This window comes from Cyprinodon tularosa, unplaced genomic scaffold (assembly GCF_016077235.1).
Source record: "Cyprinodon tularosa strain WSP-4 unplaced genomic scaffold, ASM1607723v1 ctg162, whole genome shotgun sequence".
In the NCBI taxonomy this organism is placed as follows: domain Eukaryota; kingdom Metazoa; phylum Chordata; class Actinopteri; order Cyprinodontiformes; family Cyprinodontidae; genus Cyprinodon; species Cyprinodon tularosa.
In genome coordinates this window covers 823,631-841,040 of record NW_024038460.1, presented here as the reverse complement: position 1 = coordinate 841,040, position 17,410 = coordinate 823,631, and the positions used below count along the sequence as shown (strand labels likewise).

The following is a 17,410-nucleotide window of genomic DNA, read 5'->3' as shown; positions in this document are numbered from 1 at the left end:
ACATCATACTCTCTCATACAAATGAAAACAAAAAATGTAAACAGAAAGAGAGTAATAAACAAACCTTAACTTTTATATGAAAACATTTTTTATTAATATCTTAGAAATGGTACAATATGATACATTACAGTAAACATTGCTGAAAACATCACCATGTAGTGAAGGTAGGCACTGTGCAAATAAACAAGACTGTGTTTGAAGGTATACATATGAATACTGAATTTTTACCCAACTAACGTCTATACTGCAATGCAAATGAATCTGTCTGCATCCTTTCATCCACACCAGAAAACATGTATAACGGCGAGCAAAGAAGCTTCAGCCACACTGGCTGCAAATGTGCGGCTTTAAAATCAAGTTTTCTTTTCTATTACACAGAAAATAATACTCCAACGAAAAGATTCATTATCCTTTATTACCAAAGCTCTGAAAACAATAGTTAGCAAATAGCAGTTATCAAATGTTAATTGCACTGTGTGCTGGTGTAGACAAGAGGATTTAACCTTGTCTGTTGTGTTGCAGTTTTGACTTTTAGCCCTGCAGTAATGGGGTTACTGCAGGGGTTAACACCATGAGGTTGGTGAAACCTGTAGCAGGTAGCAGTCGCCATTTTGAACATCCTCTGTTCTCCCCTCAGGGACCAAGCATGACGTTTCTCGACACACCACAGAATGCAGGAGGTATTGCTTTGTTCTAAAAAAACACACAGCAGTAAGGTTGGTTTATGTACAGATTGTCAGAAATAATTGGATAAATAATGTTGGAGAACATTAAAGATAGAAATAATAATGACGCTGTGGTTTTCCCTGTTTGACTCTGCAGTTTTAGTGGCCTCATGAGAGGAGAGGGAGAGGTCTTTACTCCAGGATGCAGCTCTTTATGTGACGATTACACCACCATCCACCAGCCTTTCCCAATGCCTTATTTGGCGGTGACAACTACCGGCGCATCAGTGGTGTTGTCGGGTCCCGCCCCTTCTTCATCCGAGTCGCTCTCCACGCTGTCGTCTTCATCTGAATCAGTGTCAGCAGCTCCAGGCGTGGCGGTGGCCTCCTCGCTGCTCTGGCTCTCTTCATCCTCAGACTCTGCGCTGGCACTGTCGCTTGGGGAGCTAGCTCCTTCCTCTTCCTCCTCCTCCTCTGGAGTGCTGCTGCTTTCGCTCTCGTTGGTGGTGGAGGAACCGCTGCTGGCGTTCTCCTCCTCTTCGGGGAGAGCGGCCTGCCGGGGACTGACGTTCTGGTCCTGAGAGATTCCGGAGGAGGCATCCAGGCCTTGGGTCTCCACCTCTGGGGTGCTGGTGTCCTCTTCAATGAGGTCAGAGTGGATCTGAAAAGCCTGAGAGTCACACAAAGTATAAAGTTATAAAAAATGCTTGCTACACCAGTGAAAGGGATCAGCCTGCTTGGCAATATAAAATCTGCCTGGTATTAAAAGTCAGTCTTAGATATCTGTAAAGACAAAACATATCATCTATCAGACATAAAACTACTTATAAGCCTGTGAGACTCCAGAAAACTCAAATGTGAGCCTTTATGCACACATTGGAAAGTGGTGAATCCTCCCAGTAGTGGCTAACCTCACAAAGTTACTGGAGGTGACAAATGGACTCAAAACCACAGAAAAATGTCTAAAGCGTTTTTTGTAAGGCAAAGAGGGGTTTGCCAGCAACTATCTGGGGCGCCATCTGCTGGACAGGGTGCAGAATTGCAGAATAAAAAAAAGATATATGCTTGATACATACATTTAATATATTTTTAGTAACAGTATTTTTAGTATTCTCAGGGTACTTATCTTTCAAGTTTTTATTAATTTTTTTGTATTTTGCCTTTCACAGTTTTCTTACCTTTTAGTTTTGCTCTTGATTGTGCAGCTTTATGTTGCTTCTGATTTTGCACCCATCACAATTTCAGGTTTTTGGTTATTTTACTATTTTAATTATATCTATCCAATTTATATAAAATCTTCAATTTTTGCATTTAAATTTTTTGTAAACATTTAAGATAAAAATATAGATAGATAGAATTATGAAGAACTGGAGTTGTTTTTTGGGAAGAGTGCAAGCTCATAACTGCAAATATTTGGCTGTAAACAAAAGGTAGTTTTTGTTATACGTGAACTGGCCCATGGGGTAGTTATTTGTCATTTCTTGCCTTGTATTTGTTAACCTGAAGAAAGGAATTCTATTCTGCATTTATTTATTTATGTTTTTTACATTAAAGAAATAAGTTTTAAGGACAATAAAAAAAGCAGTGTTATCTTTGAAATGAAAACCAGAAGCCTACATAATGAGGCAGTTACACTGCAATTATATTTTATCTGTTCTACCCAGTGGCGGTTCTAGACCAAATTTTCCAGGGGGCCAGTGTTTTCATGGGGGCACAGAAAAGCATGAAGCAAAAAAAAAAAAAAAAAAAAAAAAAAAAAAAAACAGGCAAGCTAGTCAAATATATTAAAAGAGCTAAATGAAGTGAAATTTCTTCACAATTAGGTTTAATTAAAATTATATGTCTTCTAACTGAAAATATTTATGTTTGGCTCAAAAATATTCATTTGATTATCGTTAAAATAAAAAAACCTTAGCATAGCAAAAAAACAACTCAAGAAACTGCAGTTACATAAATATATATAAAAAAAGATCACATAAAGCTAATATTTGGAATATTAGGTCAATATACATTAAGAATTTTGGAATTTTATGTATTTTTAACTTAATTTAAGTTAAAATTATAGTTTTCTACAAAATCAGAATTAGAACTCAAGGAAAACTGATAAATTCAGCTGTAAAACATAGTCTTTTTCAAAATTTGTTTAAAAAAAAAACAACAGATGAAAACGGGGATCCTATCTCAATATCACTGAAGCTATCAACTTATGTTTTTTGAATAATTAGTAAAACAGAATTTTTTAAAGAAAAAAAACTTAATAGATCCAAAGGACTTATCAGAAACCATGTCTGCTCCAGCGCACACCATCATTAGAATTTCTCCTCGTATTATGTCTTTAGTACAGGGGCCACAACAGGGGCCAGGATATGATCTACAGGGGCACTGGCCCCCGTTGGCCCCTGCCTAGAACCGCTCATGGTTCTACCACAACAAAAACAAGATGTTTCTTCTCAAGGGGCTATCCAATTATAATAAATTAATTTACAGGTGTTTACCACTGACTGCCACCATTTAAAGGATTAATTGGCGGTTTTTTCCTTTACTGAAAAATCAGGAATTTAGCAGAAGACTTTATCGATTGGAGATAATGTTAAAAATCATTAGTCTTACTCTTAAATCAGGAGAGTTTGGAAGTATACAGCTCGGGGGGGGGGGGGGGGGGGGGGGGGGGGAGACACTATCGTCTTAGCCAACAAAGAACCCAGGATTGTAAAACAGTGATCTAAAGCACTGCATAATCAGAATCAGCCAAATGTAAGTTTTACTGAGTAGCAGCAACTTTTAGCTTTGTTAAAAACATATGACTGTAAATATACAGTCATATTTTTTTAATGTATTTATTACTGTTTTCAAGGCTGCAATTTAAAAAAATTAAATTGTCTAGAGCTGTTCTAAATTAAATTTATTTTTTGTTTACACTCGTGTATACAAAATGACAAAATAAATTTGTCTAAGTTAATTCTCGTGTTTAGGGGAAACGGGACGTCAGTAAAGTGGAGCTCTGGGTCATGTGACTCGCTCAGTAACGGATCAGATTCTAAGTTGACGAGGTCACTTGCTTTAGAAGAGCAGCCTGAATAGAGCATTGATATGCTGAAAAATAACCTAATATATCTCAGTAATATGGCATGAATTTTGATCCAATATTGTAACATACAAAGAACATGTTGTAAATACAATTAAAGTAAAATGCAATTCAGAAAAATGTGAAAATTTTTTAAGTTTTTATTGATTTTTCAGATTTAGTTTTTCAAATCCCATTCTTTTAAATTTGCATTTAACAGATCCTATTCCCTTTACTTCAAGGCCAACAGAAACTCTTAATGCACTTATTAACCAATGCAAATGTTGTTGCTGACGTCCAACGGACCAATAGAAATGCGTCTTAGCTCATGGCTCTAGAGGAAACCCCGCCCTAAAAGGCAGAGAATATCTGATCTGGAAAATGGAAGTTTTAAAAAAATGCAATGCATAAAACTCAATCTGAAAAAATGAAATATGAATAAATAATTCTTAAAAATAGAATCCTCCTTTTTTTATTCCTTTTAAAACCATTTTGAAAAAATACAATAAAATCATAGAAAACTGAGAAGGTACACTCATAACCTTTTTTGATTAAGACATTTTTCAAAGTTTCATTCCTAGATTGCATTTTCTTTTTTAAGTTTCTGATTACAAAACTTGTTATTTGCTTGCAAAAATAATGAAACAAAATTCAGACCATACCAATAATTCAAAACTGATGAAGCTTTATGTTTTAAACACACACAAATAAAACCCTCATAATAATCCCCTTGATCCCCTAGGTTTTGGGAAAGTGATCTTTAGACGGAAGAGAACATTTTTTAAATTATTTTTTGAATGCACCCTAAACTGAAAATGTCTCCCGTTCTCTTCAAACAAGACTAACCTGTCCCTTGTAAACTTTGGGGGATTTCTCCACCTCGTTGCCACCAGTCATGTCGTAGGCCACCTTCTTTCCAACAATCTCATAAGATTTGTAGGGGTTGGGAGCCTTGTGGTAGGACTTCTCTTCCACATAGTAGATGGACTTGTAGTCATCAGGGTATCCCAAACTGTCACCGCGGCCAGCATCGGGATCGGTGACGATGGTCGGGACGATGTATTCTGGAGTGGTTTCCGGCTCGATGGTGCCAGGTATGGGGGTGACGGTGACGGGCACCGGGGTGGATGACTCACCCGACTGTGAGTCGGAGTCAGATTCCTCCTCGTCTGTTTCCTGTTATTGCATATATGAAGACAAAGAACCAGAAAAGACAAGTTTTGTCATGGTCTTGTTTCTATTGTGCTTTACTTTGCTCTGTTTCCTAGTCTTATTGGTTTAATTCCTTTTTTGTTGTAATTTCTAGATTTATGTTAGTTCTCATTTTTTTCTGTTGTCCTCCGTTGCCCTCTTGTGTGTGTGTGTTACTTTCCCCTTGGCTCCCTCGTTGTCTCCTCTCACACCTGCTCCTTGTCAGCTCGTTAGCCCTCCCTTTGTCTCTGTCAGCTATATATGCTCTCCCTCTGCTCTCACTCTTTGTTGGTTCCTTGTCATTGCTGTCCTCCCATGCTGTTGTCCACCTACCTTGTCTCTCCCTGGCTCCTCGTGTTTGGTTTTCCCAGATGTCTCCATAGTTCTGGTTTGCTTTTGATTATTAGTTGGATTTTTGCATTCCTGCCTTTGTTAACTGTTTTTGCCCCATTTAACTCCAAGAAATCTCCTCAGCCTCTCTGTCTCTGCATTTGGGTACTCCAAACCTCAACCAAACCCTGACAAGTTTGGCATTGGAGGGTAGTGGCGGCCTAATGGTTAAGGCATAGAGCTTAGAATCCTGAGGTTGTGAGTTTGGAACCCACTCCCACAGACTGCCACTCTGGGTGTCTTAGCAAGATCCTTCACCCCTGATTGCTCCCCGAGCGCCCATTGATGGCAGCTAACTTCTCCCCAAGAGGATGGGTAAATGCAGATGTATATTTCAACAATGTCAGATCAAAAAAGTTCAAATCAATACAGAGTTTTTCTATTTTTAAATACTTGCTTGTGTTCAGTACCAGGCAGGGTTATGGAGATCTCAGTTTAGAGAATCAAGGTGCAACGTTCATATTGCAGGTTCCACTTCCCCTAAATCCTTTTCTAAAGAGGCAATGTCTAGAGTCCTGAAGGTCAGAACAGAGGAGGTTGACCTTTTTTTTTCTTTTTTTGTGTGTCCTCAGTGCTTTTTAGTCAGGTTTTCAGCCACTCTACACTTTCATAAGGGTTGCCTGGAACTGTACTAGATTGGCTCATGTCTTATCTGGTAGACAAAGAATTCTTTCTGTATAATTAGAAATGTAACCAAACAGAAAAATAGATTAGGAGTTCCTCAAGGCTTAGTTTTTACACCCCTTCTATAGTACCTCTGCATTAGAGGTTACTACAACATAACATTACTTATTACATTATTATTGATGAGACTCCACTTTATTAACAATTAGTTTATATGTTCCTTAACTCTCGAATCAACTACTTGACATTTTAGACCTTCCTGAATTAAATTCTTGTGAAATGAAATGTTTATTTTTGCAAGTTTGCTTGACTTGGCTGGCCTGTTTTCTTCTTCAATGTTTCCTAACACTAATTGCCTAAAACTGAATATGACTTTCTTTTTTTTTTTTCTTTTTTTTCCCCTTTTGAATTATCCTATTGGAATATATTTGTTTTTTTTTTGTTTGTTTTTTTCCCCTTTGAAATTATATTGATCATCTAATTTGTGTGTGTATATTCTATTCATTCATATCCATATAAATCATATAATATAGCTCATTAACATGTATATGTAACCATTACTCTTTCTATTAGAAAATAAATATACAACTATTAATCATAATTTTCTTTGTTGTGCTTATTCACACCCCTTGACTCTGTAGCCGAATCTACTTCTGAGCTCATTTTGCAGTCAGTCAAGCCCCAAGTGTTACAAGTTGTTAAGGAGACATAAAAATGCATTATAGGTTAATAAGTAACATCAAACTATTTATTTAAATAAATCGGTAATAAAGCAAAAGTGCAGTATTTCTCAATAAAATCTAACTCTGTAATAAAAACCTGCTAGACATCTGAGATTGAGTTATTTTGACCACATTTCTTGCACCTTTTCGTTATATTTCCCAACCAAGGATCACTTTGACGACTACAGCAGTAAAGATACCAGTCCTTAAATGTCACATAACAAATATAGGAAATATAATTTAAGCAGCAGAATCAGCCTTTTAAGCAACAATCTTATAACATCGTACTCACACTCTCCTCCTCTTCATTTTCATCATCATCGTCATCGCTGTCTTCACTGTCCTCGCTGTTGACTGATCCAGTATCTGCAGTTGGAAGTGCAACAGCAGCCTTGACCTCTACTGGGGCCTCGTTGGCCGGTGGCTCCTGTACGAACAGAAAACACGTCAAACTGAAACATCTTATCTAAGAATTAAGTCTAATTCTGCTGCTGATCAGCAGTTTCTCACCTCAGCTTCATCTGAGGTATCTTCACTCTCGTCTGATTCGGCCTTAGCTGCTGCTAAAATGTTCTGCACAAAGAGAGCAGGAAGTGTTATTGATTCAATTTATCCATCCACAAAAGACAATTATAGCTATTATTCATAGTTATCATTTATGAAGCTAAGATAACACTGTAAATTTTAGCCACTAGGGGCAGTAGACTAACCTGACTCCGCCAGATGGATTTGCTCCGCATATCCATCTGGAAACCTTCTGTTGAAGTCATTTTGGGAAGGGGCGAAAATACTGGTTAGCTGATTGGCCTATGCTGGTGATAGACGGGCCAAATAAACCAATCAGATCAACGAAGCATATGACGTACTAACAGAGCGACGACGAAAACACAACCACAAGCCAGGCTACTCTTGCCGAAACCAGTCGGGAGAAGAGCAAAAACATCTTTTCCTCTGAGAAAAGCCTCCAGAGCAGTGTTTTGCTCTTCTTTCAGTGAAGAAATACTCTGTAATTCCGATAAAACTTGCTCGATAGCCACGCTAACGCTAGTTTCATCGGCTGAAGGCGCCATGTTCTTTAGACTGAACTGTCGCGCTTCTCGTTGCGTCACACCTCAACCCGCCTCAATAGCCAACGCTGATTGGACGTTCGTTTGGTGAACGGCTCCAAACTTTCTTTAACGGAGAGTCTCTAGACTGATTAGCGAATGAAATCTTGAAAGCTTGCGAGATCAGGATGGTCTCACGAGGCTAGCAGTAGACCTGCAATTTCCAGATTTAGCACCTCTGAAAGCAACTGGCGACACTCCTCATCATATAATTAAACATTCTACCAAAAAAAAAATCAGTTTTTTTGCCAGACAACAACCTTTTAGGATTAGCTGTGGTGTTAAAGCATGGCTCAGACTGCAATAAAGCAGCACTTTGGGTCACATGACACATCATTGGCAGATCAGGTGTTCAATCAGTCAATATGCACTAAATGCTCAAAGGGTTAAAAAAGGTTGGGAATCACTGGTTTATGAAACACTAACTACCTGGAGTTGATTCTGCATTGACTCTATGTCAAAAGGCCAGCTGGGTTGTAAATTACTGTATTCAGTGTTCGGATTATTAGTTTAATTAAACATTGAACTGTTTTGTGCATAAATTAAACATTTATATGAAGATGGTAAAGAGAATCGAAGGCTAAATAAGATGCAGCAGAAGTCCAGAAACCACAGGGAGCTTTTTCTTACAGACAACGATGAAAAGTTATCGCTGCATTTCTGTTCCTGACAGTACAGATAACCTTTGCATTACAGGTTTATCTTTATCTAACCTTTAAAACTCATGTGCTCTGGCGCTTTTATTGATATTGTGAAATAAAAATTTACAGTATTAGCCCAGGCTTAGCTGGAAGATATGACAGTAAAGCCAAAAATGTAAAAATCAACGATTTTACCTTTATTACTTCCTGTCGTGACTTGGAAACGACCAGCTGATGTCGTCTGATGGCCGGTCTTCTCACCTTTGGATAAAACAAACATAGCAGTTGGGAACAGGTCTTAATTTTCTGTCTAAACCACAAACTCGTTAGTAAATATCTCTGGGTCCTTACCACTTCCTCAGAGCTGTCTGAATCACTCTGAGCTACTTTTCTCGCCTAGGAGGAAAAAATAAACATCAGACTTAAATCCGGCATCAAACGAATCTAATGACAAAAGCACTTTATTGGCCACTTTGGTCATTTTTAGTCATAAACTTGTAACGTGAAACTCACCGGCCGGCAGAGAACAGTGGCGAAGAGCAGAACAAAAACAACGGCCACTTTCATTGTGTCACAGTTTAGTGGAGAACTGGGGACACAACCAGAAACACGGAGGTTAAAGTCACAACCAAACACCACTGTACAGCAAAATAAAACTATAAAACATAATGGTGATACTAAAGTACACGTCTGACGGCCATAACTTGCCAGGAAACACAATGACATGTCAAACTTAACATCAGCTTCCTCGTCTCTCACCCAGATTCCTTCCTAAAAATGGAGGCTTCATGGTCACATGACCGTTAACTAGTCTTGGTATGTCACAGGATGTCATGAAGCCTTAATTAGAGACCCAAAGGAGCAGTTATGAGTCCCAGAGTTAAATACTTGAGCATTTTCTCTGTCATCAGGGCCAGAAAATCCCATCGCACTGGAGCGTGGTTTCGCAAACCATGAAACAGGAGGTTTTTGGCTGAATCAGGTCCAAAAGATGTGAGAAAATAATAGGTATGGTAGAGGAATGTCTGAAAATAGTCCTGTTGTAAAGCAGATTAAAGGGGTAAAAACATAAAGAGCATGGCAAGGTTGTGTTGCACTTTCCCTTAAACTCCCAATTTGATCTCAACAATATTCTAACACTCGGCTTTAGGATGAAGAACAAAGAGCTCATCAATGTTTTAGTCAACAGTATTAGTTTAATATCACCACAAAAAACTGTTATGAGTGTTTCTGCTGGACACTAGATAAAAGTTTGACTTCCAGGCTGCAGAGCCAGTTCCCGTGTGGGAGGATCGGTCTGAGTGCCTGTTTCTGTGTTTTAATGATGGACTCCTCATGTGCTGTGTATTTACTGGGTTAAAACTGGAAAGCCACAGGGCTGCCGAACCCTGACAGACGCCCGTTGGACTGTATGCATTAGTATTTTTAAATGTCTATCTTTGGCCTTTGTGTATGACCCAAAGCATAAGGACATTTGGAGATCAATCGATTTAAAATGAAGCAGGAATTGTGCGCTTAGAAAAGAGTTTTATCAAGAGGTAAAACGGCAAAGCTGGGACACTAATGGTCCAAATTTAATCTTTTATAAACAAAGTCTTTATTGTTGTAATGTGATTTGATGGAAAATAAATAAAATGCCCATTAAGTTGGTTTCCTTATCCAGATGTTAAAGCATAGATTAGCATATAGACAAAGCTCTCAGGACATTTCCACTTCTTAAAGTGCAGTGGTAAAAAGATGTTAATATGGTGATTAAATATAAACAAAAGACTAAGGTATGATTTACAGTTTTTCCAACATTCAGTTTTTTTCTTTTTTTTTTTTATTCAACATTCAGAATTCTAATAGCATTGGGGAAGAAGCTGTTGTAGAATCTGCTGGGCCGGTATCTGATGCTTCGGATCGGATGTTAGTTACTTTGATGACAAAAATCAACATTAGATATTTTTCTTATTTAGTTTTTAAGTTATTTGTAACATAGTGAGAGCTATGAGGTAAAACGATTCTACTTTTGAAACTAGCAAACACTTTTTTAAACTTAAAGTTGAACTGTAATTTAATCTCAAAGGAAAGAAAACGTTGCTATTTTAGTAGCTAATAGTCACACTACAATTATTTTCTGGCTCCTAAATATGTTTATATTAAAGCACAAATTAAAAATGAAGTAAAAAGTCTCACATTTTTAGACCTATTTCTTAAACCGTTTTGTATTTTGTTTCTAAAATCTACAAAATGAAAACTGTTGATGCATTAAAAAGCAAACAGTTGGTTTAAAGAATAAACAGAGTTAAAAAAAATCTCTGAACAATTTGAAGATATTTCTTCCAAAGTAAAATGTATTTCTGCAAACAGTCTTTTAATGACTTGATGTTTGATAGCTTGCTATACCTGCTCATAAAATAAGCAGTTACAATAAAAATGTCCAGAACCAGATCCTGTATTGCAGAAATAAAATATCTCTGAAATGTAATCTCAAGAAAAAGTAATGTGGAACATTGCATAAATCTGAATCCAGCTCTTACAACCCCGTACCTATACATTTTTTTTTTTAATTGTTGATTTAATCTAAATGAAAAGAGAATTGGTTGACACTGAAATAACACATTATTTTACATTTTAAGGAACATTCACAACATTGGTTGTAATGGACTTTCCATCATTGGTTGGAGTTTCTCTGGAGAGGCGAGCTAATCTGTTTTCAGAGAGTATAAACCTTCCTATTCTTGTTCCTTTAACTAGATGGTTTTAAAATAGTGATCTCAAACTCAAATCTCCACCTAAACTAAATGTCTAAATTACCTCACCGTCATACAGTCAAGCTCTAGAGTTCTCTAAGGATGAGCTCAGGTTAGGCCAGTGTGTTGCAGCGTTGAAACCTTTAAAAGTTGTAGGACACCAATGCTTGAGGACTGGAGTTCTAGACATTTTCCCCTTTCTATGCTATGAGCTGGACGAAATTTTTTTTATTTATTTTTTTTTTTTCCAACTGTCTGATCCTGGATTATCCACCTCTGGTTCTCTGTGATTAGCGCTTCTAAAACTAGCTGCTGTTCTGGCACAACAACAAATAAAAGTAAATTTGTCAAATTATTCCATTTCTACAGCATGGCAGTCAAATTTAGACTGAAATAAAAAAGGATATGATATAAAATAATACACTTTGAATAGCATGTTACAAATAGAGCTACTTCTTTCTAAGAAACTGCTTTAAAATTTGTAATATTTATAAAAACTTTCTTTTAAATTAGCTGGTTTTATGTGTGCTTCTAATGTGGTCGCACCAAAATAGACTGAAAAAAGGAAATCCAATCCTTTTAGCAGAAAGGCTTTCACAGGAGACAATAATCATAAAAATAACGGTTATTTTGCATGCATTCATTCTGACCTTAGTTGCAGTCAACAGAAGCTGCAGAATGTCAGCAGAACTGGAAGTCTCTACTTGATCTCCTGGCCTTTTTTCCCGTCCTGTTCGCTGTCCGGTGATGCTGCTGCTGAACCTGAGGCTCCTGGTTGGGTTTTAAACCCTCGAACCTCGCAGCAGCGGCCAATCACAGGAGAGTTTGTGATGTCATGAGGTTAACCGCTCCTCGGTCCACCTCTCTTTTCTTCTCCCACTCTTCCTGTGGTTGGTGGAGTGATGGCAGACGCACACATACATGTGCGAAATGCAATGAAAAAAAACAACGTTTAGACACTTAAAACCCAGACGTAAGCATGCCCTCCTGTTTTTGCTTCTCTCTCCTTTCACACACTCATGCAGATTGTGTGTGATTGAAGTTAATTTAAGCACATGCTCGGACAAGCTGAGGGGAAAAACAGCAGCTCATAGATGTAGGTGGCATGACTCTGATTCATCTTCCTCACAGACAGAAGAACAACATCTGTCTAAGGTCTTTGAACATAATTAGAAATTTGTCTATATAAACCAGACTCATTTGTCTAAATTGTAAACGTAAACTTTTTTATTTTTCTTTGCATGTCTATGGCGTTATGATCAGATTGTTTTGTTTTTTTATCTTCAGTATTACAATATACCCCTTCATTGTAACGACAGCCTAATAACTAAAGAATTGACACGTTATTATAACTCTTTTAGAGAATGGCTGGTTGTTTAATTGAAATAAATCCACACAATCAACAGATAATAGACAATAAATACATTATTAGATTTGCTAAATTCAAATAGTGTTTAATCCAGATTTAATCATTTCGCATCACACATATTAAGGTCAGCCTTTTCTTCCATGAAAAATCTGCACAACCATCACTCCATCATAAATCTAATAGGCCCAGTATACGTTTAGGCCACAGACTGTCATCATCTCACATTGTTTTGGATAATCCTCCTAACCTGACTCGGCCAGATGGATTTGCTCCGCATATCCATCTGGAAACCTTCCGTTGAAGTAATTTTGGGAAGGGGCGAAAATACTGGTTAGCTGATTGGCCTATGTTGGTGATAGACGGGCCAAATAAACCGGATCAACGAAGCATATGACGTACTAACAGAGCAACGACGAAGACGAGCCAATTGATAGATCAAACTCTTGCCGAAACCAGTCGGAAGAAGAGCAACAACATCTTTTCCTCTGAGAAAAGCCTCCAGAGCAGTGTTTTGCTCTTCTTTCAGTGAACAAATACTCTGTAATTCCGATAAAACTTGCTCGATAGCCACGCTAACGCTAGTTTCATCAGCTGAAGCCGCCATCTTTAGACTGAACTGTCGCGCTTCTCGTTGCGTCACACCTCAACCCGCCTCAAAGCCAACGCTGATTGGACGTTCGTTTGGTGAACGGCTCCAAATTTTCTTTAACGGAGAGTCTCCAGACTGATTAGCGAGTGAAACCTTGAAAGCTCGCGAGATCAGGATGGTCTCACGAGGCTATAATCCTCCAGGCTGGCATTCGATTTATGTTAAACATTAAAGCTTTTATGAAATAATGTCTAAAGAAAACATTCATTAAAGGACAAGTCCGGTCAGCAAGGAATAATCAATGGATCATTAAACCTAAAAATAATCCGTTCTTGTTGAGTTGATGAATTTAGCATTAATCAGAAAAAAAAAAAAATTCATTGCGATCACTGAGTTTGGGAGCGGCCATTTTTGCCCAAATATAGTAACACCTCACTCCTGTCATCCATGGGCGTAGGTTTGCATAGGGACCATAGGGACATGTCCCTACCAAAATTTTGGACCGACTCATTTGTCCCAGCAATAATTGGATGTGAACAACATGTTTATAATTTACTGATACAGAGAGAGCATATTAAATAAATAAAAATAAATAAATAAGAGTGGGTTTTACCTCTGTTTACCTCTGCACAATTCTATATCTTCAAAATAAATCACAGGATAAATCCACATATAGCAGGAATATTTAGACTATATTTGGTTAAATAGGCACTGGTAAGTAAGCAATTCCACATTTGTCAGAGCCAGTGATGCTTTAAACTTTGATAAACAGCATCTAGTGCGTGTAGTGCTTGTAAGATTTGTATTGATAAAGGAAGAAATGCTGATTTTCTCTTTAAACAAAATGTGCCCTGATGCTCACATTTAGCATAAAAAAGATCATGCATATTTTTGCAAAGGACCGATGACATCAGACCAATGAAACTGAAGACCAACAGTGTCCCTACCAAAGTTGAAATCAAACCTACGCCCTTCCTGCCATCTTCCAGCAGTGACGTCACGGTGCGGTAAGCCTAGCGCCATTCTCCCCGCTTTATACAAGCAAAATCAATGGGAACTACTAGACACATCTGCAATCAACAACAATTATTGAAGATTTCCAGAGGACTTCACCATTGAAATTCACCAGAGCTATAGTGAAACTGACAATGCCCACGTGCATGGCAGCTGGATGTTGGAATACATCGGGTAAAAGTGAAAAGAAATTAGTTATTTCACCTTTCTGATTGCTGATGCTTCAAGAACGTTTTTTTTTCGTTGGATTTCCAACTTGAAGAGGGAGGATCTATTTCTAATTATTACACATGTAGAAATATGTGATCTGCATGTGCAGCACGTGTGAAAACTTGGGGTGCACATTAGAAAAACACGTAGATCACATATTTTTACACATAATATAATGTGATCCACATGTACACGGCATGTGAAACTTTGCAAACGATGTGTGAAAAAGTTGGTTTCAAAAGGGATACACCTGAGATTCACATGTGGATCACATATTATTACATCGTTAAATATTTGGAAATTTTATCAGCATGTGAATTACACTTGAGAACATAGGTTACACAGATGGATTACAGGTGTATCCCAGAGATTTAATGTATATCCAGTGTAAAAAATACATGATTAACATTTGTTTCATATTTGGTAGACGCTTTTCACAGTTGTTGTTTTTTTTTTCTAATTAAAAATAATTGCATAAGTTACTGGATAAATACGTTATAATTCATATGTAGTTATTTCTTCCTCTGTAAAAATCTGTGATGCTGAAACAGCTTGGATGGTTCAGAGGAGTTGATAAGACCATAGGAATCTTGAATGCCGTAAGGTTGATGCTTGTGAGGAACTCACATTTGGGGGGGGTTCTTCTCTCACTCTGAATCCAGAATGTGTCGGTTGATCCTGAAAAGAGGGGACTTGTTGAACGGTAGACATACTTAGGACCCAGAGGAGCAATGGAGGGGATTGTCACTTGGATTTCCGTGAGGGACTTGAACGGCAGATGTGTAGGTTTCTCCCCTGCTCAGTGTAACCTCAGTAAACAATCCTTCCAGGGGAAGAAGGCCAAACATCCAGTACACAGGAGGACTTCCTGCCAAAGACAAAGACAAAAACAAGGTCAGGCTCAGAGAAAAAAAAAAAAACTCAGCTAGGCTTAGTGAAACAAAAACTAAGCTAGGCTCAGTGAAACAAAAACTCAGGTTAGACTTAGCTAATCTAAGCATGGCTAGATTACCCAAAACTAGCAAACACTCTGGCGTCGAGGTAGTGACAGTCCACTGCTTAAGTACTCCTCCAGATAATGATCCAAAGAGCTGCAGGTGTGCCGGGAGGACCAACAATAACAGGGCGCCACCTGGTGGTGGAGGGAGAGACAGACACAAAACAGACCACACAAACTGAATTCCTGACAGATATCAGCACAAGATACATAAGATGACACAGAGGAACACTTTGCACATAGTTATTATTATAATCTTTTTTGTGTGGTGGAAACAACACCTTTAATGGACCGGGGGGGGGTCTTTTTTTTCTAATCTGTAGATACGCAATCTTAATAACTGTATTAGGATTTCTGTTCTTAAATTTCCAGAAAAAAAAATAAAATAAAAGAGTCCAACGCCTGAAAAATACAGAATTTATCAGATAAAAACACACAGAAATACTATGTCCCTAAACAGCACTTCATCCTGCTCATTTCTACTATTTCCTTAATCAGTGACTTCACAAGTTGTAGCTATTGTAGTGATATTGGTCGAAAACTGCTTTCTGTATCTAACCCAACATGCTGTAGTATCTTCTTATTCCTGCACATACATGTGTAGTTAAATTGCATTTCCTTTCTCAAATAAAACTTTTCAAATCTCCAGTATCAGATGTGCATAAACTGAGTCTATAGGAAGACTTTATGGCGCTTTGATCCAATCCAGACAGAGAAGCATTCTTTGAATTCTCTTGTAATTTTCCTTTTACTATCAGTGAGGCGACAGGATCATTAAATATGATTGATTTGTGAATCTTTCAGACCTGCAATTATAATAAAATGTCTGAGTCTCAAAAGATTTGATAAGCAGACGTGACAGGCCAGGTTCTTTTAACCTATATGTACAACAATATAGATAGTAATGTCACACATTATTTAAGTTAGATTAGGATATATGGAGGATTTTTCAAAATACTGACTTCAATCCAAAAGAGAAACATAATCTTAACAAACCATCCAAAGCAATTATCCCTCTACATGTAGGAAGCTCAACTTCCTATATGCAAAAACACTCTGGGCCTGATCTTAAAAAATGTAAATAAGAGGCTTTAAATTGAAAATACAGTTTTTAATTATTAATTTTGGTGGGTCCAATAAGTGGGTTGATCTCAGAAGATTTCTGCGCAAAGTTAAAAAATGTTAGGACAGGTAGCAGGTGTGAAAGTGACTGTTTGCATTACTCTCTAATAGCCTATTGATGTTTTTATTTTTATTTGTGTTAATATTACACATTCACAGGATAATTCTCAACCATTAGGCTTCGTAGCCTCGTGAGACCATCCTGATCTCGCGAGCTTTCAAGGTTTCACTCGCAGATCAGTCTGGAGACTCTCCGTTAAAGAAAATTTGGAGCCGTTCACCAAACGAACGTCCAATCAGCGTTGGCTTTGAGGCGGGTTGAGGTGTGACGCAACGAGAAACGCGACAGTTCAGTCTAAAGAACATGGCGGCTTCAGCCGATGAAACTAGCGTTAGCGTGGCTATCGAGCAAGTTTTATCGGAATTACAGAGTATTTCTTCACTGAAAGAAGAGCAAAACACTGCTCTGGAGGCTTTTCTCAGAGGAAAAGATGTTTTTGCTCTTCTTCCGACTGGTTTCGGCAAGAGTTTGATCTATCAATTGGCTCCTCTTCGTCGTCCTTCTGTTACGTCATATGCTTCGTTGATCTGATTGGTTTATTTGGCCTGTCTATCACCAACATAGGCCAATTAGCTAACCAGCATTTTTGCCCCTTCCCAAAATTACTTCAATGGAAGGTTTCCAGATGGATATGCGGAGCAAACCCATCTGGCGTAGTCAGGTTAAAGGCTTTGTACCAATTCGTCCTTTGTGGCAGCAATGACTGCTTCAGATTTTCAGAAGTACTAAAGAAGCAGTAGAGTTTCTGATTTGGGAAATTGCTTTGTACGTGGTAAATGTTTACATTTACATATCTGCCACCCATGAAGCTGCACAGTTTGGTCATCAGAATATGATATTCCTACCAACCATGACATTCGAAGATTGGATGAGGAATAAATATTGTTAGTGGACGTACAGGTTTTTAAGG

General features: G+C 37.9%; 1 protein-coding gene across 1 annotated transcript; it reads right to left on the bottom strand.

Moving 5' to 3' along the window:
* Window positions 1-395: 395 nt before the first annotated feature.
* spp1 (secreted phosphoprotein 1) lies at window positions 396-11,937 on the bottom strand. The gene is made up of 8 exons (XM_038280658.1): window positions 11,789-11,937; window positions 8,917-8,992; window positions 8,755-8,799; window positions 8,599-8,664; window positions 7,167-7,229; window positions 6,949-7,083; window positions 4,576-4,905; window positions 396-1,335 (listed from the first exon to the last, which is right to left on the bottom strand). Exons 2-8 carry the CDS (start codon window positions 8,968-8,970, stop codon window positions 922-924), a joined length of 1,107 nt encoding a protein of 368 aa, XP_038136586.1. The 5' UTR covers window positions 8,971-8,992; window positions 11,789-11,937; the 3' UTR covers window positions 396-921.
* Between the last annotated feature and the right edge of the window lie 5,473 nt (window positions 11,938-17,410).

Excerpts from the sequence above, each read along its gene's own strand:
- spp1 (XM_038280658.1), bottom strand. The coding sequence starts at position 8,970 with ATGAAAGTGGCCGTTGTTTTTGTTCTGCTCTTCGCCACTGTTCTCTGC. Across the intron at positions 8,665-8,754 it reads CAGACAGCTCTGAGGAAGTG|GTGAGAAGACCGGCCATCAG; the intron begins GTAAGGACCCAG and ends TTTTATCCAAAG. Across the intron at positions 4,906-6,948 it reads AAAATGAAGAGGAGGAGAGT|GAAACAGACGAGGAGGAATC; the intron begins GTGAGTACGATG and ends ATGCAATAACAG.